Source organism: Musca autumnalis, unplaced genomic scaffold (genome assembly GCF_047663935.1).
Source record: "Musca autumnalis isolate F117 unplaced genomic scaffold, ASM4766393v1 scaffold_5, whole genome shotgun sequence".
Taxonomy (NCBI): Eukaryota; Metazoa; Arthropoda; class Insecta; order Diptera; family Muscidae; genus Musca; species Musca autumnalis.
In genome coordinates, this window is record NW_027412088.1 from 171,210,563 (window position 1) to 171,231,638 (window position 21,076).

Genomic DNA, 21,076 nt, shown 5'->3' on the forward strand with positions numbered 1-21,076 from the left:
ATTCTATAATACCCACTAATGCTAATACACCAATTTCTAAACCATTCTTAAAATTGCAAAATAAAGATGTTTTTAAGATGTTTACGATAAATTTCTAAATAAAACACCTATGTTTTTGATAAAATAACATATTTTGCACAGTGGTATATAGGAAAAACCTTATTGACAAATTAAAAAAAAAAAATAGAAAAAATAGTTATTATTTGAATCCCATTACCAAGTAGAACTTAAAAGTTTTGTAATTGATTGTAGTTTTATACAAAAAAAAAATTCAAAAAATCGTAGGGGTCAATCATTGATAAAAATTGAGTTTAAATATTAAATCGCGAAATTGCATCCAAGCCAACTGTGCCAATTTTTTTTCTATTTTTTATTAAATAGGTGATAAAACAACAAAACATACTAAAAAAGATTTTTTTCATTCTTTTGTAGCAAAATGCTCTTAATCTCTTTCTGGACTTGGTATATTCTCTCAAGCAACGTTTTTTAACATTTTCGACAATTTGTTGTTTACTAGGGGTTTACACACAGACAGTATTGGCAAGACAATAGCAAAGTTACAAACCATTTTCACCAATACATTCATACTTTTCTCTATACATATTTAAAAATTTATAAATGCATTTGTGAAAAAGATTTGTATTTTTGCTATTGTCTTGCCAATACTGGCATTTGTAAACGCAGGGTTAGCTCCGAGTGTTTAAAATATCTTACAACGTTTTTTGGGCAGTCAATCAGTTTTCCCAATTCGGGAAGAGGATGTTTTTCAATAACATCATCCATAACAGATAATACAATCAGATAAAAATCTGCTTTGCAAAGAGAGTATATTGCGTTAACGCTCTGAGTAGTTTTTGTGCTTGCTTCTCTCGTGGACAAAACAAATTGCCAACAAAAATCATCTTTTTTCACTCATACTCTGGCCTCTCCATAACAAAACGGCAATAAGTACCGGACTACAAAAACGAAACAATAAATGTTTGGCTTTTTTTGGTCGGTTTTATATTCTTGTTCGATTTTCGTGTTTAGTATGGTCTCTTGCACGACTTCTAAAGGGAGAACAAAAATTTAGCACGATCGTGTCACATAGTGCAGATCGTGTTTAGTCGTGTCGTGCAAAGCCGTGTCAAACAAAAAAACACGATATTCAGTATAATAATATTGAAATGCATTCTTTTATTTTTTATTACAGTGGACATTAGGAGTTCTATGCCGTCAGGAGGGTGTGGAATTTCAGAAGGGTAGAGGTTAAGGACTTTTTACGGGTTCAGGACTTTTTGTTTTTGAATTCCATAAACCACTGTCGTCTGCACATGTAGTTAATTAACCAACGTTTCGTCCTGCTTACAAATATGTAAAGATCTTTGGGGGGAAGTCCAAACTTCCCGAGATATAGGCTTTTGAAGTTCTGAAATTTCCATTGTTTATAACTTCGCCAATTGTGAACTGATAACGATTCCATTCCATTCTAATGCTTGATTTACATTTACGAAATCCACTCGATTTCAACTGTCAAATTCATAGGTTAAACGTCAAATGAAATCCAGATGAGATTTCATTTGACGTTTGAGCTATGGAATTGACAGTTGAAATCGAGTGGATTTCGTAAATGTAAACTTAGCATAAAGGCCTACGTACATAACTGCCTCGCCTGGTTGCCAGGCTTGCTTCTGATAAATGAGTAAAAAAGAAAAGGACAACCCAGTTCGAAATTTGCTCGTCTCCTTTATGCTAAGTTTATATTTACGAAATCCACTCGATTTCATCTGTCAATTCCATAGCTCAAACGTCAAATGAAATCTCATCTGAAATCCATTGGATTTCATTTGACGTTTAACCTATGGATTTGACAGATGAAATCGAGTGGATTTCGTAAATGTAAACATAGCATTATTCTTTTATTTTTATTATATCAGAAATGAAGCAGGAAAGCAAGGCAATCATGCAAGGCAGCTTATGTACGCAGGCCTTTAAGCTTACGGAGTACACAATCATATATAATACAATTTATCTCTAAATAGAATGTCTTCGGCGGGAAATATAAGACTTTTTCCTGTGTAGGTGCAAATCTCGAACACGGGAACAAAACTTTCTTTTAAATTGCCAATTTTCTTCCAAGTTTTCGGGAACTTCACAGGACCATATCTCGGGAAATATGGACATCTTTATATTTATATTTTTGTAATCAGTCCTTTCAACACAGAATTTTGCGAAAAAAAAACATATTTTATTCGTTGAAAATTGAAAACATTTATTTAGAATTTGTCATCATATACATATGTATGTTTGTGTAAATACACATACATACAAGTGGTCTGTTCCTTTACTTATGAAAATGGTAAAACTGGCAAAACTAGCAAAAGTTGTAAATTGCTCCTATATTAATTGTATGGAGTCTGAAGTAAAGGAACGCTTTTCGAGTAAAAAGTGGTAAAACTTGAAGATTCTTGAACAAAAAGGAACAGAGCTAAGGTGTGTCAACATCGTTTTGACAATGAAGTTACATCAAGGCGAGTACAATGCTTTGTGCTTTGAGCGTAAGGTTAAATTTTATTATTATACCATGCGAGGCTAGCAGCCGAGGCAGCTTATATACCCTGGCCTTTAAGAGAGAATGCCATGATTCTTATGTGTCGAGGCCTTTACATAAAGGAACAGAGCGTTTGCTTTGCTGAGTTACGTTACGCTACGTTGGTGCGTTTTCAATAATCAGGCTTTACTAGGAAAAGTATTCCGAATGTTTAAAGTAACCATTAAAGTAACAAATTTATTCTCTTAAATAAAACAATTATCGGTTAATATTTATTTAAAATTGAAAATTGTATTACAAAAGCATATAAAACAGTTTAAATAATAAAAATAAATGGAGATAACAATAACTTATCCAGTGTTTGCATCTAAACAATACCGGTTAATGGTTACTTTAAACATAAAACGATCCATAGAACCCTAGTTTGGTGTAAGTTTTTTTCATTGGCATTTTTTCGTGAAAGAAAATTAGAGAATTTGTGGATTTTTGAAGAGGTAAGATATATTTTTGAACGCTTGAAGTATTTAACTCAAGTATCCAGTATTTTTCTTTACAGTACTGAACAAAATGTCAGATTCGGAAAGTAATATGTCCGACAGCGGATCTGAAGATGGATCTGTGGGCTCCAATAAATCACAGAAAAGTGTACGCTCTAGATCTCGTTCACCCATACGTTCCCGGTCTGGTTCACGTTCTGTATCCAGATCTCGGTCTAGATCCCATTCACGGTCACGTTCCCGATCTAGGTCGCGCTCACGTTCCAGATCTCGTTCAAGATCACGCTCGGTTGCATCCGAATCTGGTTCCGAAGGTTCAGTACGGGGCCATAAAAGGGCACGCGATGAAGAGGAGGAAGAAGAAGAAGGTGATGATGTCGATTCCGAAGAATATGAAGAGGACGAAGAGGATCGCCATCGTAAGAAAAAGAAGAAGGATCGTTTTGGTGGTTTTATTATTGACGAAGCTGAAGTCGATGATGAGGTAAGTAATTGGGAATAGTTTTTTCAATGAAATTTCTCTATGTATTTATTGTTGTAACAAAATGTTTTGTTGTTAGGTTGATGAAGATGAAGAATGGGAAGAAGGAGCCAATGAATTGGGTATTGTGGGTAATGAAATTGACGAATTGGGTCCTACGGCCCGTGATATTGAAATTAGACGACGTGGCACCAATCTTTGGGAGTGAGTATACTTGATACCTTTGTGTTGCATGTATATATCTAATATTTGTGATATCCGTAGTACCCAAAGGGAAGATGAAATTGAGGAATATCTACGCAAAAAATATGCTGACGAATCGATTGCCAAGAGACACTTTGGTGATGGTGGTGAGGAAATGTCCGATGAAATTACCCAACAAACTCTTTTGCCAGGCATTAAGTAAGTAGATAGATATACACACTATGAACTTGTTTGGATCAACATTACATTCTAACGTAATTGCTTAGGGATCCCAATTTATGGATGGTCAAGTGTCGCATTGGTGAAGAAAAAGCCACAGCTTTATTATTGATGCGAAAGTTTTTAACTTATCTAAATACCGATGAACCCTTACAAATTAAATCCGTGGTAACCCCAGAAGGTGTCAAGGGTTATGTGTATATTGAATCTTACAAACAAACCCATGTTAAGGCAGCCATTAACAATGTCGGCAACCTTAGAATGGGCCAATGGAAACAAGAAATGGTACCCATTAAGGAAATGACAGATGTCCTTAAGGTGGTAAAAGAACAAGCCGGCCTTAAGGTCAAGCAATGGGTTCGACTTAAGAGAGGTCTATACAAAGATGATATTGCCCAGGTGGATTATGTGGATTTGGCCCAAAATCAGGCCCATTTGAAACTATTGCCACGTATTGATTATACTCGCATGAGAGGAGCCCTAAGGACGACAGCAAGTGTAAGTAAAATGGAATTTATTTTCAAAAAAAAAAATCATTATGTATTATTTTTTATTATATTTAGGACTCTGATAAAAACAAAAAGAAACGTAGGCCCCCAGCCAAACCTTTTGATCCAGAAGCTGTGAGGTAAGTTGTCCAGCGAAAGCGATTTTGTCATCTAAATTTAATTTGTTTTTTTTTTCCTATAGGGCCATTGGTGGTGAAGTCCATTCTGATGGTGACTTTTTGTTGTTCGAAGGCAATCGTTATTCCCGCAAGGGTTTCTTGTACAAGAATTTCACCATGTCTGCTATACAGGCAGAAGGTGTTAAGCCCACATTGGCCGAATTGGAAAGATTCGAGGAAACGCCAGAAGGTTAATTTGCGAATCAAACTTTTTAAGTTTTTTTTTTCAATTGATTTGTTTTTCTAGATGTAAATTTGGAAATTGCTTTGGGAGCAAAGGACGACCCAACCATGGGCCATTCCTTTTCCATGGGTGATAATGTGGAAGTATGCGTGGGTGACTTGGAAAATTTGCAGGCTAAAATTATTGCAATAGATGGAGGAATGATTACTGTCATGCCCAAACATCAAGATTTGAAGGTAAAGAATTTAGAACTATTTCCATAGCAGATTGGAACTATTGTATTATTCTCTTTTTATTTTTTGCGTTCCTAGGATCCCTTGGTTTTCAAGGCAAATGAATTGCGCAAATATTTCAAAACTGGTGACCATGCTCGTGTCTTGGCTGGCCGTTATGAAGGTGAAACTGGTTTGATTATACGCGTCGAACCCTCGCGTGTTGTATTGGTCTCCGATTTGACCAATCATGAATTGGAAGTTTTGCCCAAAGATTTGCAGCTTTGTTCTGATGTGGCCACTGGTGTTGATTGCTTGGGTCAGTTTCAATGGGGTGATTTGGTGCAACTTGAGTAAGTGTTTTTTTGCCGGCTGGAGAAATCCTGACTTTATTCTAACCCCAATTATTTTTCTTTTAGTGCCCAAAATGTGGGTGTCATTGTACGCCTAGAGAGAGAAAACTTCCATGTCTTGGGTATGCATGGAAAGGTTATCGAATGTAAACCCACTGCTTTACACAAAAGACGAGAAAATCGCAATACAATTGCTTTGGATGCTGATCAAAATCAAATTAGACGTCGTGACATTGTAAAGGTTATGGAGGGACCACATGCTGTAAGTTGCCAATGTTCCATAGATGTTAAGTTCGGAAAATCTAATTAAAGGGTGCTTCTTAAGAACCTTTCCATAAGAAAGGGGGCCACTTAAGGCACTTTCCAGAGGAAAGAACATTTCCATAGGAAAGGGTGCTTCTTAAGGTCATTTTCATAAGAAAGGGTGCTTATAATCATTTCCGTAGGAAAGGATGCTTCTTAAGACCCTTTCCGTAGGAAAGGATGCTTCTTAAGACCCTTTCCATAGAAAAGGATGCTTCTTAAGACCCTTTCCGTAGGAAAGGATGCTTCTTAAGACCCTTTCCATAGAAAAGGATGCTTCTTAAGACCCTTTCCGTAGGAAAGGATGCTTCTTAAGACCCTTTCCGTAGGAAAGGATGCTTCTTAAGACCCTTTCCGTAGTAAAGGATGCTTCTTAAGACCCTTTCCATGGGAAAGGGTGTTTCATTAAGTATTTCGTCCTTCGAGACCAAATTCTACTTTATATCCGCTCCTTCGAGTCGACACTAGTTATTGGAAAATTTGTCCAGTCCATGTAGCTGCTGTTAATAAGAACCCTTTAATCCAGAGCTCTGAAAAATCTTTGATTTTAAGAGGGCCCCTTACTAATGTAAGTTTTCTCTCTTCATAGGGTCGTTCCGGTGAAATTAAACATCTTTATCGCAGTTTGGCATTCCTTCATTGTCGTATGTACACCGAGAACGGTGGCATATTTGTGTGTAAAACACGTCATCTTCAGTTGGCCGGTGGCAGTAAATCGCAAACAAATAATTTTGGTCCTTTGGGTGGTTTGGGCTTTATGTCACCACGTATACAATCGCCAATGCATCCCTCGGGTGGTCGGGGTGCCCGTGGAGGAGCTCGAGGTCGTGGAGGTTTTCGTGTCACCCGCGATCGTGAAATTTTGGGTAAAACTATTAAGATTAGCGGTGGACCCTATAAAGGTAAGTGGAAAAACAATTGTGGATCAATTGGAATATAATGTATTTTTTTTTATTTTTCTCTCCAGGTGTTGTGGGTATTGTCAAAGATGCCACCGAGAGTACAGCCCGTGTGGAGTTGCACACTTCGTGTCAAACAATTTCTGTGGATCGTAATCACATTGCCATTGTTGGTCCAGCTGGCAAAGATGGCAGCCTCTCTTCGTATGGTCGTACACCAGCCCGTACCCCAGGCTATGGTTCTCATACACCAATTTATGCTGCTGCCGGTTCCAAGACACCATTGCTTGGCAGTCAAACACCCAATTGGGATTCTGAGGGCCGTACACCGTATAGCAGTTCTATGACACCCTTGCATGATGGTAGCATGACACCACGTCACGGTGCCTGGGATCCCACAGTCACCAATACGCCAGCACGTAGCAATGACTTTGATTATTCTCTGGAGGAACCTAGCCCAAGTCCAGGCTATAATCCCAGCACACCGGGCTATCAAATCAACACCCAATTTCCACCACAAACTCCTGGCACTTTGTATGGCTCCGATCGCAGCTATAGTCCATTTAATCCCAGCCCAAGTCCAGCACCCTCTCCCTATCCTGTGGGCTATATGAACACTCCATCACCCTCAAGCTATTCGCCCAATACTCCCGGAGGGGCTCCAAATTCACCCTACAATCCTCAGACACCAGGGGCAAGTTTGGAATCACCCATTGGAGATTGGTGTACCACTGATATTGTGGTTAAAATCCACACCCATGATGATGCTGATTTGGTGGGCCAAACTGGTATTATACGCACGGTGTCAAATGGAGTCTGTTCGGTGTTTTTGCAGGAGGAAGATCGCAGTGTATCGGTTGTTAGTGAGAATCTGGCTCCAGTAGCTCCAAGCGAACATGATGAATTTAAGGTTATCTACGGTGATGAAAGGGAGTCCGTGGGCAAAATTATTTCTGTGGACAAGGAGTCTTGTGTTTGCAAGCTCAACGGAGAGGTCAAGATCATACCAACCTCTCACTTGGCAAAAATGAAATCAATTGATTAAATTTATCAAATAATTGGATATTCTTCGTAGTATATAAACACAATATTATTCTATATGGGATTCTCTGGAACAAATTACCGTAAAGAAGAGCAAGAGGACAACCTCTCATTGAATGAGAACGAAACAAAAAAAACGTATGTAATTCAATTTCACTTTTTTCGGGGTAATCCGTTTTTATTATTACTTACATTCATATTCTAAGTAAAAATATACACCAAGATTTTTTGGAATCTTACAAAAAGAAACTTGAGTTTTTATAAAACTTTTATTTATAGTAGAGAATAGAAAAATTGGAATTTACATGATTCTTAAGGCCCACAACCTTTAATGTTTAAAAGTAGTTTGAGATAACTGGCTTTACAAAGCCAAACGTTGTCTAATGAGATTTTCCAGTGCCACAGCATCAACAGCAAACTTGCGAATACCTTCCGAAAGTTTATCCGTTGCCATGGCATCCTCATTCAACATCCATCTAAAGGTGGGCTCATCAATGTTAATCTTTTCCAAATTAGCTGCGGCCGCTTGTTCAACATTCAATTGTGCTTGAATTTCTTCAGTATCGTTTTCCAATTCCTTCAGGAGGGAAGGGCCAATTGTCAGCAAATCACAACCGGCCAAGGCCTTAATTTCCCCGGTATTTCTAAAGGAGGCACCCATAACAACAGTGGGATAACCAAACTTCTTATAGTAGTTGTAGATTTTGGTGACCGAAACCACACCAGGATCTTCCTTGGGTTCATATTTCTTTTTGTCGGTATGGGCAACATACCAATCGAGAATGCGGCCAACAAATGGTGAAATCAATGTAACCTTGGCCTCGGCACATGCCACAGCTTGGGCAAATGAAAACAACAAAGTTAAATTACATTTAACATTGTGCTCCGACTCCAAGATTTTTGCTGCCTGAATGCCTTCCCAGGTGGAGGCCAATTTGATGAGTATGCGCTCCTTGGCAATACCCATATCAGCATACAAGCCAATCAGTTTCAAGGCCTTTTTGACACTCTTTTCTGTGTCAAAGGAGAGACGGGCATCTACTTCAGTGGATACACGGCCGGGGACAATTTTTAAAATTTCACAACCAAACAAGACACACAAATAGTCCATGGCTTCTTCCACTTTTTCTTCGGCCGATCTGTTTTAAAATATAAACTTATTAACAACGGCCCACGAGTGGTAGACTGCTGCTACAACTTACCCTCCAACCTTGTTGCCATATTCCACAGCCTTTTCAACTATGCTTTGATAACGCTCCATTTTGGCGGCATTTAAGATTAGGGAAGGATTTGTGGTGGCATCAGTGGGCTTGTAAAGCTTCATGCCTTTTTGGAATTGGGGGGGAAGACAGAAAGGTTATCACATCATGTTAGGTATTGTTGAGTCTATGTGTGTGTGAGTGGCGTGCATAAATCAAAGCCCATATTCTAGTATAGATCTTAATGTAAATTTACAATTCACTACTCGTTCGTTCACCACTACAGACATGATACGATAGTTGTTGTCTTTGTTCTAATCTAAGGCACAAATCAAGGTGAAACAGCCTACTGATTGAAAGTTGCCCCCCCAACACTTAAGGTTATAAATGTGTGCGTGTGTTGGGGTGAATGTTGTTGCATGTTTTACGGCAATGCAGTTTTTTTGCAAATCATAGGTATTTACTTTTCAAATAAGTAACACTATTGGCAAGCAAAGTAAATGCTCCATCTCAAATTAATCCATGTGGATGACACTCTCACACACACTATATAACTGATTGTAAATGCGGTACTTACTTTCAAAGTCGCCGGTATCGGCAACAATGGTTGTGAATTTCTTCAATTGCTCCAGCGAACTCATTTTTGATCTTTTTGCTTTGACTGGATCCTCCATTCTGATGATTACTTGGCTCCAAAAAAATCTTCGACTTACACGACGTACAAAACGTGAACTCGGCGCCTGTACAATGTAGTACTACTTTCTACTACTAAATTATGACGTGTTACAGTAATGTAAATTTCAGTATGAACACTAAAAACAGTGTCAATTATTTTTAAATTATTTTAATGTTATGTATTATATATATTTTAATTTATGTTTTTATATTTTAGGTGCTTAAAAGATTAATAAAGGTTATATTTTCTTCGTTTCATTTGATTTGATAAGAGAGAAAATAGTAATTGCAAACCTGTGAATGACCGATATGCTTGGTTTACTTTTACGAAATCCACGCGATTTCAACTGTCAAATCCATAGGTTAAACGTCAAATTATATCCAATGGATTTCACATGAGATTTCATTTGACGTTTCAGCTATGGAAATGACAGTTGAAATCGAGCAGATTTCGTAACTGTAAACTTATAGCACGGTTACACTTTTTGCCGGGTTAACCCACTTCATGAGGATTTATACGGCGTTTAGATTATAGTTTTTTGCAGGGTTAACCTTCTTTATGAGGATTTATTTGAAGTATACACAATGGAAATGACATTTGAAACCCAGACCCACTGGGTTAACCCGGTTATATGTAAACGGCCTATTATTGCTTAATCTGGTCAAATCTGACCAGATTTGCCATACAAAAATTAAATCCTCTCATGACTGGGTTTATTTTAAATCCGGCACAAATCCACCAAAATTACAGTGTTGTATTCGGCATTTGTGCAAAAAAATCCAACTCTACTCAAAAAGTACCAAAAGTTGCAACTGTTTTTGCAACAGAGTTAGTCGTGTTTTACACGTTTACGATTGGTCGCATGAGATTTTATGGAGTTAATAAATCTAAAGTTATTTGAAAATCATAAAATTATTTATTTTTTTTACATTAGACACTTTTTTAACAAAAAGTACGCTTGATACCATGATACAAAAATGTATCCCTGTGTGTAAAATATACCAATATATTGTATATATATCATATATGAGCAAAGAGGGGACGATATCTCATACGAGAAACTGTTAAAGGTTAAAACACGACTTTATTAGTTATTTTGTATGTATACGTAAACAAACATCAGCTGACAGTCTATATCCTGGAAAAGCTAAGTGTAACCAGCAAAGATTAACCCACTGGATCTATTAAACCCAGTGGGTTAACCTTCAATAGTGTAACCGGTACATTAGCAGTATAGTCAAACATCACTTGTTCGATCAGCTGCGCATATGCATCTACCTTGATCATTGTGATATGTTTGAGATCAACAAAAAATATGTGTTAACACCGTGGTATATTTCAGGATTTCGTGAAATCCAGTGGATTTTGGAGCGCTAGTGTAAACTTGGCATTATCATTAAAAAAGTGCTGGAACCTAGCTATTGTTTACAAATTTTGATACTAAAATTTTTTGTTGGAGCAAATGACCATCTACCTTGTTTATTCTGATAAGTGAAAAGTGTTGCAGCTTTTGGTACTTTTTTAGGGAAAAACAGGGTGTGTATTGTGATTTCGATGTTGACTTCGCTGAAATCACGAAATGAGATGATTTCATTTTTGTATGCAAAATCATGATAAATTTTGCTTGATTCCGCGCAAAATCACGAAACGCCTTCGAAATCACGAAACGACGCCGAATGTAAACCAAACATTGCACTTCTCTTTAAACAAAAATTACGCCGAATAATACCCTCTTCTCCTGTTTTCTGCAATACAATTTTGGCCTAGTAGAAACTAGCAGCATGTTCGTTCGCATATAAGTACGATAGCTGATTCGTTGATTTTGACATTTCTGCTGGAGTTTTTACAATTTCCGTAATTTTTTAGTTTCCGCATTTTTTAAGAAATTTGTAGCGTCCTGGTCCACACTAACGTGAATTTCATTAAAAAGTTTCATGAAATTAGGTGTTCTTAAATCGAATTCCCCACTACAACAATTTTATGATTTTACTCTACTATGGAAGTCGATCTAGACACATACAGGTATGTGATGGAAAACGATTTCGAGCTCAAAACGAGTCAAAAACGACTGTAGGTGTGATGCATGTACATTTTCCGACATCGAATTGTTTTCGATATCGGTTTCATATTCCATTTTGTTCTATGGAAAAATTGATCAAAAAGACGTGTGATGCAATTCGATAATCGTTTTTATAAACGATTTAATGAACTTTGATATTTTTTAAGAAAAAAAGGCTTGGAATTTAAACACGGATATAGAATAGATAAATTTACATTTATTTGCATTATATTTAGTATATTTTGTTAAGAAAATATTTGATATTTCGATAAAAAAAAAACACGGATCAAAAAATTTACTTTGAACATGTTGCTTTCCTCTAGATTAGTGAAGGCATCCGCTTAATATTTTTTGCACTGTTTGTAAAGTTCTCCTCATGTAATTGGACAAGAATTTCCACACTATTTTTCCATATAGGGCAATTTAAACAAGAACACAAATTAATTTTATTTGTTATTACATTTTTTCGGCTTTTGCCATCGCCAAGACTAAAAAAGTGTTTTTTATTTCTATTTTTCTTCTTTCGACTGGTGATCCCTAATCACCAGTCCGTTTTTTGTTTGTGAGAATTTAATGAAATTGAAACAACGTGGAATTGAAATTCGATGCGGATCCCATCACATCTAAAAACAATTCACTCGTTTTGGGCAAATCGTTTTTATTGCAAATCGATTCGAAATTCATCATATACCTGATAATTTCATGCAATTTTATCAATGAAATCACTCTAGTGTGACAATTCGCTCTTTTTTCTAACATTAACATTAAAAAAGTACGGGAACACAATGAAAAATAACATTGTAACAAATAAATTTAATAATTTTTTTACATTGTTTAAATATTTTGATGTTACAATTTTTTGTTGCAGCAATTGACCATCTACCTTGTTTATTCTGATACGTGAAAAATTTTGCAACTTTTGGTACTTTTTTAGGCACAAACAGAGTTGTATATCATGTGTACTGTGATTTCGACAAGATCTATTTAACAGGTCACGTAAGTAGCACAAATACAACTCTGTTTTTGCCAAAAATTCTTCAATATGTCAAAACCAAGATCTATTTAACAGGTCACGTAAGTAGAACAAATACAACTCTGTTTTTGCCAAAAATTGTTCAATATGTCAAAACGTTTGTTTACGTTTTCATACAATTTATTCACAATAACAAAAAATTTGACAGATTGAAACCAATCATCTGGTCATTTTACGCCACCTTATTATTTCATCATGGATTTCGATGTTGATTTCGCTGAAATCACGAAATGAGATGATTTCATTTTTGTATGTGAAATCATGATAAATTTTGCTTCCGTGCGAAATCAGAAAACGCCTTCGAAATCACGAAACGACGCCGAATGTAAACCAAGCATTATAAACAAGTTGAAATCGAGTGGATTTCGTAAATATAAACCAAGCATTAAGTTCCTTTTTATTATTCATGAATGAAATCTCATTAGATTTTCAATTTGAATGCATCATTATCATTCCACTTAATGCATAATGGGTCTATCTTGTATTGCCACTAAACTTGAGTTGCGTTGTCAGTTGTCTGCGCGACTGAGACGAAATGTTGTACCATTAATGTCTGTTGCGTGCGTTCTTTATTTAACATTAAGTTAAATAAATGCAGCAAATCATCCGTTTATAAAAAATTGCGACCGACGCGACCTACGACCAGAACAAAAAACGGAAATGATGAATGGCCTGACAACTGAGTTGTTAAGGGTGTTGCCATTTTTGTTTTTAACTCTGGTGGGTTATTGGGTACGTATAACGTAACGTGAAAAGTGAAATACAACCCTGCAGGATCATGACATTTAGTACGGAGATTGGCAAAAAGAAAAATTAATAAATTATGGAAAATCGAGGGAAAATTTGCAAGGAGGGGAAATTGATGTCGGCTTCTATTCCCCGCCGTATAAAAGGCTGCAACGGGAAAATTTCGAGCAGATTGTAATGGTGATTAATCAAGAAAGGATAACCTGTGTGTATCATTAAATTCCTCCCAAGAAAGAAAACAAATTTTAAGTAAACCAAGTTTTGCAAAATAAATACAGTTTATTATTTTTATTGAGTCTTTGCCTTAAAGACAGTATAATTTTGTTGTGATTTATGTGGGTGTGTTTAAATAACAAAGGTAATATTTTTTTTTTGCTTTGGTAATGTGTTGTGGCAATGTTGTACAAGTAGTCTGTTTTGTTTATTTAAAGAAAACACCAGGCATCACAACGAGATATCTGTAGGCCTCCTCAAGAAGTACATGAGAGGAGGTCTGCTTGTTTTTAAATCGAGACAAATAAAAATTCCTGGTGATATATTGGAGTGACATGGGCAGCCAAAAGCCATAATAACCTTGATTGAACGTGAGATGATATTTGCTTGTGACGTTCTGAAGCCAGAGGAATGAAAAGAAAAACATCCAAATTGCAGTAATTTACAAATAGAAAAACAGCAAATTTTATTAAGCTGGAAAACAGGTAACTCCGAATCACCAATATAGTATTTGATTGCACAAACGTCTAATAAGTGCCTTCGGCTTCGCCACAAGAAGTCTCCTGAAAAGAGAAAAAAAATGTAAAAATTAATTAATTACCATTTGAATATAAAAAAAGAAAGAAAAAAAACATTAAAAAAATAATATTAATCACTATTTGAAAACAAGAATTTAAAAATCACCTTACATCCTAAAATCTAAATGATAACCTAAAAAAAAAAAATCCCCTAATTAATAATATGTGTATGCTTAAGTAGTCTTAGTAGTAGTTAACGACAATAGTGTTTAAGTTCTAAAAATTTTGTCATGGTTTATTAATGCCAGTTTGGTATCACTTAGGAGTGTAGGGTTACCCTAAATTACAGATAGTTTTTTTGTTGATAATTTTGTAAATCCGTGGGCTAAATTGGAATGCCCTAATCCTACTAACAGAGCTCTATTAGGCAGGCTTATGATTGAGTAAATTGGCCAAAGTGGGCCTCATAACTATTGGTAAGAAAACAGGTAACCTGAGTTAATGACTCCCCTATAATTTGTTGTTCGGCGTTAATATTTCCAGTTAGGAAAAAAAAAATCATTAAGTCAGTTTTGTCGTATGTTAGGATTAAGAAAGATGACTATGCTAAATAAATATTTTTATGTTTGAATGTTTGATTAGAAATTAATATGTTGTTCTAAATTGTTTATGAGAGAGGAAATTAGGGGTATGTTATAGGGAGGTAAGTGTGTGTGGAATACGGGGCCCTTTGAAAATGAAATGATGATAAGTGGAATTAAAGGGACATGGTTGGGCGGGCACAGTGTGGGAGTAGCTTCTATCAAGCTCCCGTGTCATAGGTGTGTGGTGTGTTTGTGATCGTTTTGTTTTGTGTTATTTCATCTTGTCCTTCACTTCTGATTGTTCTTCCCCTTTGTGCTAGTGGTGGCAGGGTTGAGAACCCCCTGAAGGTAGCCACTGACTGAGCTAGGTGAACCCCACCATAGCGCCACTGCAGGCGGAATGCAACAATATGGCGCCCAATCGAAATACCTTATCGCCAAAATCTTAAAATTAAAATTCCATCAGCCAACTTCTGAGCGCAAATTCAAGGCGCCAAAACAATAAAATGGCGTGCCACAATTTGGCGATAATGCAAATAATTCAGTGCAATAACAGCGAAGCACTGTGCAATAGCCCATAGGGAAAAATAGATTTAAACGATTATCGCATTTTCTATACGAGCTAACAAATATTGCTTCCACTTTTTTGTAATCACAACTGTGATATAATGTGCAATATTTAGTTTAGAGAGTTAGGAAATTAGGATAATTCGTTCCATGTAATAGTGTCAATGTCAATAACTCTTGTTCGTAATGTGTAACAATGAATGTATTGTTTGTTTGACCTTTAGTTATATGTTCTGTTTTTTTTTATTTGTGTTAGTATAAAATCCATAGTAGACTAAGGATAGTATAGAGAAAAGTCACAATAGCTGATATGACGATGTGCGTCATAATCTGTATTGTGCCTTTCTCGATTCACGAGATCTTTTTCCATTCAAAAATGTTTAGGAAAATGTCTTGAAGCTACCTTAAATTCTTATTCATGTTTGTTATGTGTAAGTCCAGTCTAATCAATACCCTATGACAACCAAATTAGGACACTGTATTACAAAAAAATTTTGCTTGTTTCTTAAAAAGCGCACAACCACACACTTTACCCCTAATAACTGAAATGAAAACCTCTGAGGACCTCTCTTTTTATGTATTTGTGTCGTATAGAAAATCTAATTGTTTTGTTTTTATTTTTATCATTTAACTTTGTCTAACTTATTTATATTTATTTGATTTTAGAAACGTAATATTAGCATCCTACATTACCTTAAGTGTTGATAGTAAGAGTTTATTTGATTTTTATTAATTTTTTTACCCATATAAATCACTGATCTGAAAAGATAATTTAATCTGTATCACGGTCTAATGGGCAGAAGTGTGGCAAGCAACACACGCAGTAAAAGAAACCGATCTATATCATTCGATTTAAATAGGACTCAGGTCCAATCACCCAAAAAGAAAAAGACTAACAAAAAAGTAACTAATACAAAAATGCAAAACTCAGATGCCAATAACGATCCCAGTTTTCGAGATATGTCTCAGACAATAAATAATCCCAACCCCAGCACTAGTGCTGCGGCAGGTTTAATACAAAATAACACCCCACCAAACTTTCAACCCACTAACCCACCTGAAGTTGACCAGCTAGTAAGAAGCCTTGTGCAAGATAGTTTAAATCATGCTCAAGCTAATTTACAATCAATGGTACAGGCTAGTGTTTCGAAAGAATTAGAAAAAATTCACGCGGTAATTAATAAATTAAATAGTGCCGTATCCAACTTGTCGATTGGGGCACAAAACAACCAACAAAATCCAATACCACCAACTAACCAAATAGATAATACTAGATCTCGATCTCCATCGCAATACAGGGGCACTATCCCAAGTATATTTCGCAGTAGCAACATTACACCGTCCATGATGAGCAACCAAGGTATAAGACTCGAGCGATTGGCAATAAATTTCTCTGGTAGACCTGGTACTTTGTCAATAGAAGATTTCATATATCGATTAGAACACTTCCAAAGACAATATCGATTAGAATGGGAAGATATTTTGAGCGAGTTCCATGTATTAGTGTCGGGAACCGCTCACGAATGGTACTGGCTTCAAGTCAGAAACGGTAATATTTCCTCATGGGATTCATTAAAACACTCTCTATTGGAAAGATTTAAAATCAGGAGAACATGTTTCGAGGCAATGCGGGATATGTTAGAACGGAAGCAAATGCCAGGGGAATCGATAGATGCGTTTTTCCAGGATATAAATTTGATGAGATCAAGATTGGAAAAGTCGGTACCGGAATACGAATTGATCGCACTGGTAAAGAAAAACCTACGCAAGAATCTGTCAAGCATTGTGTACGCAATGAATGTGTCATCATTAGAACAGTTGAGAGTAGAATGTCTAGAGGTGGAAAGGACCTTCTTCCGCAAGGACTCTACACCAATACTACCCCCAAACAATAATAATAGGCCTATGCGCGTTAGTTCAATCGAAGTAGAGGAGGAAAGTAATTTTCCGATTCTGGAGGATGATGAAGGATTAGGTGAAGTTTCCGCCATTAGTACCCAATTAGCATGTTGGAATTGCCAGAAACTAGGTCACGGGTTTAGGGATTGTCCTTCCTCCCAGAGAGGCTATTTTTGTTTCAAATGCGGAAAGCAAAACACCATAACACCAAAATGCTCAAATTGCAGAGCGGGAAACGGGAGGAAGAACGTGATTGCAGCGGGGAATCAGCGTTCATCCGAACAACCCGCAGTCCAGAACCCCCAGACAGATCAATAAAATCAAAAACCAATCAGGCCAACTATTCCCAAATCCGACATTATTTGCCAGTAGAGGTGAGGGAACAAAATTACAGAAAAGTGAAAGCCAGAATTTTCCAAGATAACCCTAATGAAAACCCCTATCAAAACAAAAACACATATAAATTAACTAAAAACAGAATAAAAATCGAAAAATTAAGACAAAAACAGAAACAATACAAGTTATTGAAGAGATCGGTATCTGAAGCCATTTTTAGAAGTAAACTGAGAAAAGATCCAAGGCCTTATGCCACTATTAAAATACAAGGCAAGGAAATTAAAGGGCTACTTGATTCAGGCGCGACGGTGAGCTTATTGGGTAAGAATTGTAGGGAGATAGTAGAAGAAATAGGAATCGATATAAGCCCCTACACCTCTAATGTTTGTACAGCCTCTGGGCAAAGCCATCGTATACTGGGAAGAATCGAAGTGGAAGTGGAATATCAAGAGGAAGTTGCAAAAATTTCTCTCTTTTTATGTCCTGACCTAGAGCAGGATCTGTATCTCGGAGCAGACTTCTGGAAATTATTTAAAATTGCCCCAGAAATCTTTCCAGTAGATGAGCTAAATATCGAATTGCAACAGAAAATCCAAGGTGATTCTAAGAATGAAAATAGTAATATGCACGTATTGAGTGAAGACCAACAAAAGAAACTTTCGGAAGTAGTGGGAAAGTTTATTACTTTTGAGAAGAATGGGTTAGGGTGCACGACCTATGAAAAACATGCCATAAAACTTATAGAAGGTGCAAATCCAGTCAAGGACAAGCACTACCCCCTATCGCCTGCCGTACAGGACATTGTCTACCATGAAATAGATAACATGCTCGCTCTGAACGTGATCGAGGAAAGCGACTCCCCGTGGAGCAATAGAACAACTGTAGTCAGAAAACCGGGGAAAAACAGGTTCTGTTTAGATGCGCGAAAACTCAACGCGGTAACTGTCAAGGATGCATATCCCTTGCAAAATATTGACGGGATATTGAGTAGGATAGACCAAACGCATTACATCAGCAGTGTCGACCTGAAGTATGCGTTTTGGCAAATTGAACTGGAAGATGAGGCCAAACCATACACCGCCTTCACGGTGCCAGGTCGACCGCTGTACCAGTTCCGAGTAATGCCGTTTGGTCTATGCAACGCTGCGCAGAGACTCTGTCGGTTGATGGACCGTGTAATCCCAGGAAGACTAAAAGCTAACGTATTCATTTATCTAGATGATCTCCTTATTATATCCGAGGATTTCGACACCCACCTACGGTTGCTTAATGAGGTAGCCGACTGTCTTAAGAAAGCCAATTTAACAATCGGCTTAAAAAAATCTTTATTTTGTTTCCGAGAATTAAAATATCTCGGGTTTATAATTGGCAATGGTTGCTTAAAAACAGACCCAGAAAAGGTTAGTGCCATTTTGAAAATACCGATACCAAAGTCTCCAAGGGAAGTTAGAAGTTTCCTAGGAACAGCCGGTTGGTATCGGCGGTTCATCAGGGACTTCGCTTCCAAATCGGCGGCACTGACCGATACTTTAAAAAAGGGACAGAAGTTTGCGATCACACCTCAAGCAATGGAAGCCTTCAATAATCTGAAAAAAGCCCTAACCTCTGCACCTGTACTCAAACATCCCGATTTTCAACGAGAATTCTACATTCAGTGCGATGCTTCCGAGTATGGACTCGGGGCAGTCTTGTTTCAGAAGGACGATGAGGGAGGCGAAAATCCCATCGCCTTCTATTCGCAGAAGCTGAACGCATGTCAGCGTAATTATTCGGTGACGGAAAAAGAGTGTTTGGCTGCGGTGTTAGCCGTGAAAAGATTCCGTCCCTACGTGGAACTAATGAAATTCACGATAATAACTGACCACGCGAGCCTTAAGTGGCTGATGTCACTTAAGGACTTGAGCGGAAGGCTGGCCAGATGGTCCCTACAATTGCAAGCCTTTGATTTTTCAATAGAGCACCGCAAAGGCTCAGAAAATATTGTGGCCGACACTCTATCCCGTATGCCAATAGACTCCGAAGTAACAGTGGAAGAAATAACAGATAATGCAGACAACGAACTACTCGACTTTGAAACCACTGCGTTTGAAAGCGAGGAATACGTTGAATTGCGAAGTACTATACTTGAAAACCAACAGCAACTCCCAGATTTGAAAGTGGATATGGAGAAAGTATTTATAAGGCAAAAACATTTCGACCCTGATACAACAGAATTTGAGTGGAAGCTATGGGTACCCCAAGAAATCACCCACGTCCTCATTGAGAAAGCTCATAATTACGTCGAGTCCGTCCATGACGGAATAAACAAGACTTTAAATCGACTGAGAACATTTTTTTACTGGCCTAAAATGGTCACTCAAGTTAGGCAGTACATAAGCAACTGTCAAATTTGCAAGGAGACTAAACCATCTAATCAAATTATGCGCCCTAGTATCGGAAACGAAGTAGTTACTGAAAGACCGTTTCAGAAACTATATATCGATTTTCTTGGAAAATACCCAAGGTCGAAACAAGGGAACGCGTATATATTTGTAGTGGTAGACCATTTTACCAAATTTACGTTCCTTCATGCTATGAAGGAAGCTACCGCCAAAAATGTAGTAAAATTTCTAGAAAATCAGGTATTCCGCATATTCGGGGTACCACAGATAATACATAGTGATAACGGAAAGCAATTTGTTTCGGTGTTGTTCGAGGAAATGATTAAGTCATATAAAATAATCCACCTCAAAACTGCTTTCTACTCTCCACAATCGAACGCGTCAGAGCGAGTCAATCAGTCGGTGCTGGCAGCGATAAGGACCTACGTTGAAAAGGACCACCGCGATTGGGATTTGTACCTAGCAGAAGTTGAACAGGCACTACGAACATCGGTACACTCCGCGACAGGAGTCAATCCATTCTTTGCCCTCTTTGGCTTTAATATGTTCACGAATGGGACTGACTACAAATTAGCTAGGAAGCTTCAGTCATTGACCGACCACGAAATAGCTCAACTAAATAAGTTCGACCGATTAGAGTTGATGAGGGAAAAAGTTAAGAACAATTTGCACGAAGCCTATCAATCTAGTGCTAAGCGATACAATAGCAGATCCCGAAATGTCACCTTCCGTCCGGGACAAGAAGTTTATAGGAGGAATCATATATTGTCGAATTTCAAAAATAATATAAATTCAAAATTTTGCAAAAAATTCTTAAAATGCAGAATCGTAAGGGCAGTAGGAAACAACATGTACGAGTTGGAAACTCTTCAAGGCAAACCTCTCGGCCATTTTCACACCAAGGATATTAAAGCCTGAATAATGTGCAATAAAATCTGTGATATAGTAATTAAAGTGCAATATAGATTAAGAAATGTGTGTCGTGTTGTCCACTTTTTAATCTATGTTGTAATTGTTTTTATTATACCACGAGATTATTATTTGCAATTATACACTACCTAGTTTAACTACCAAATTTTATTATGGCCCGGCTAAGAACATCTCAGGGTGTGGGAGTTCCCCACGTTGGGATATTATAGTAACGTGACCTACGAAGAACCTTTATGACAAAACAAAACGATCCCTTGGGAACAGAAAGATAATACTTTATATGTTTCCATAATGTTGTAATGTAATGTTTTTTTTTGCCCGATACGAAAATGCATTAAGCAGGC

The 21,076-nt window shown here is 37.2% G+C and overlaps 3 protein-coding genes across 6 annotated transcripts; 2 read left to right on the forward strand and 1 right to left on the reverse strand.

Moving 5' to 3' along the window:
• The first annotated feature begins 2,755 nt into the window (after positions 1–2,755).
• Spt5 (Transcription elongation factor subunit Spt5) lies at positions 2,756–7,839 on the forward strand. 2 transcript variants are annotated; one of them, XM_073992041.1, is made up of 12 exons: positions 2,756–3,024; positions 3,087–3,511; positions 3,588–3,712; positions 3,773–3,910; positions 3,979–4,429; positions 4,495–4,559; positions 4,622–4,788; positions 4,846–5,018; positions 5,094–5,347; positions 5,414–5,609; positions 6,240–6,552; positions 6,618–7,839. In XM_073992041.1, exons 2-12 carry the CDS (start codon positions 3,098–3,100, stop codon positions 7,592–7,594), a joined length of 3,273 nt encoding a protein of 1,090 aa, XP_073848142.1. In that variant the 5' UTR covers positions 2,756–3,024; positions 3,087–3,097; the 3' UTR covers positions 7,595–7,839. The 2 variants fall into 2 exon arrangements, with proteins under 2 accessions (XP_073848142.1, XP_073848143.1); XM_073992042.1 differs by having other exon boundaries at positions 2,921–3,024; positions 3,072–3,511.
• Position 7,840: 1 nt separating this feature from the next.
• Positions 7,841–13,196, reverse strand: Taldo (transaldolase). 3 transcript variants are annotated; one of them, XM_073992123.1, is made up of 4 exons: positions 13,102–13,196; positions 9,367–9,601; positions 8,793–8,916; positions 7,841–8,729 (listed from the first exon to the last, which is right to left on the reverse strand). In XM_073992123.1, the coding sequence occupies exons 2-4, from the start codon at positions 9,461–9,463 to the stop codon at positions 7,952–7,954; spliced, it is 999 nt and encodes a 332-aa protein (XP_073848224.1). In that variant the 5' UTR covers positions 9,464–9,601; positions 13,102–13,196; the 3' UTR covers positions 7,841–7,951. The 3 variants fall into 3 exon arrangements, with proteins under 3 accessions (XP_073848224.1, XP_073848223.1, XP_073848222.1); XM_073992122.1 differs by lacking the exon at positions 13,102–13,196 and adding an exon at positions 12,739–12,876; XM_073992121.1 differs by lacking the exon at positions 13,102–13,196 and adding an exon at positions 12,739–12,858 and having other exon boundaries at positions 9,367–9,684.
• Positions 13,197–13,358: 162 nt separating this feature from the next.
• LOC141406507 (uncharacterized) lies at positions 13,359–20,584 on the forward strand. The gene is made up of 2 exons (XM_073992118.1): positions 13,359–13,662; positions 13,736–20,584. Exon 2 carries the CDS (start codon positions 15,979–15,981, stop codon positions 17,401–17,403), a length of 1,425 nt encoding a protein of 474 aa, XP_073848219.1. The 5' UTR covers positions 13,359–13,662; positions 13,736–15,978; the 3' UTR covers positions 17,404–20,584.
• Positions 20,585–21,076: the final 492 nt, after the last annotated feature.

Coding starts and splice junctions, on each gene's coding strand:
- Spt5 (XM_073992041.1), top strand. CDS start 3,098: ATGTCAGATTCGGAAAGTAATATGTCCGACAGCGGATCTGAAGATGGA. Junction 5,019..5,093: donor CCAAACATCAAGATTTGAAG/GTAAAGAATTTA, acceptor TTGCGTTCCTAG/GATCCCTTGGTTTTCAAGGC. Junction 5,610..6,239: donor TTATGGAGGGACCACATGCT/GTAAGTTGCCAA, acceptor CTCTCTTCATAG/GGTCGTTCCGGTGAAATTAA.
- Taldo (XM_073992123.1), bottom strand. CDS start 9,463: ATGGAGGATCCAGTCAAAGCAAAAAGATCAAAAATGAGTTCGCTGGAG. Junction 8,917..9,366: donor CGATACCGGCGACTTTGAAA/GTAAGTACCGCA, acceptor AATTCCAAAAAG/GCATGAAGCTTTACAAGCCC. Junction 8,730..8,792: donor TATGGCAACAAGGTTGGAGG/GTAAGTTGTAGC, acceptor ATTTTAAAACAG/ATCGGCCGAAGAAAAAGTGG.
- LOC141406507 (XM_073992118.1), top strand. CDS start 15,979: ATGGGCAGAAGTGTGGCAAGCAACACACGCAGTAAAAGAAACCGATCT.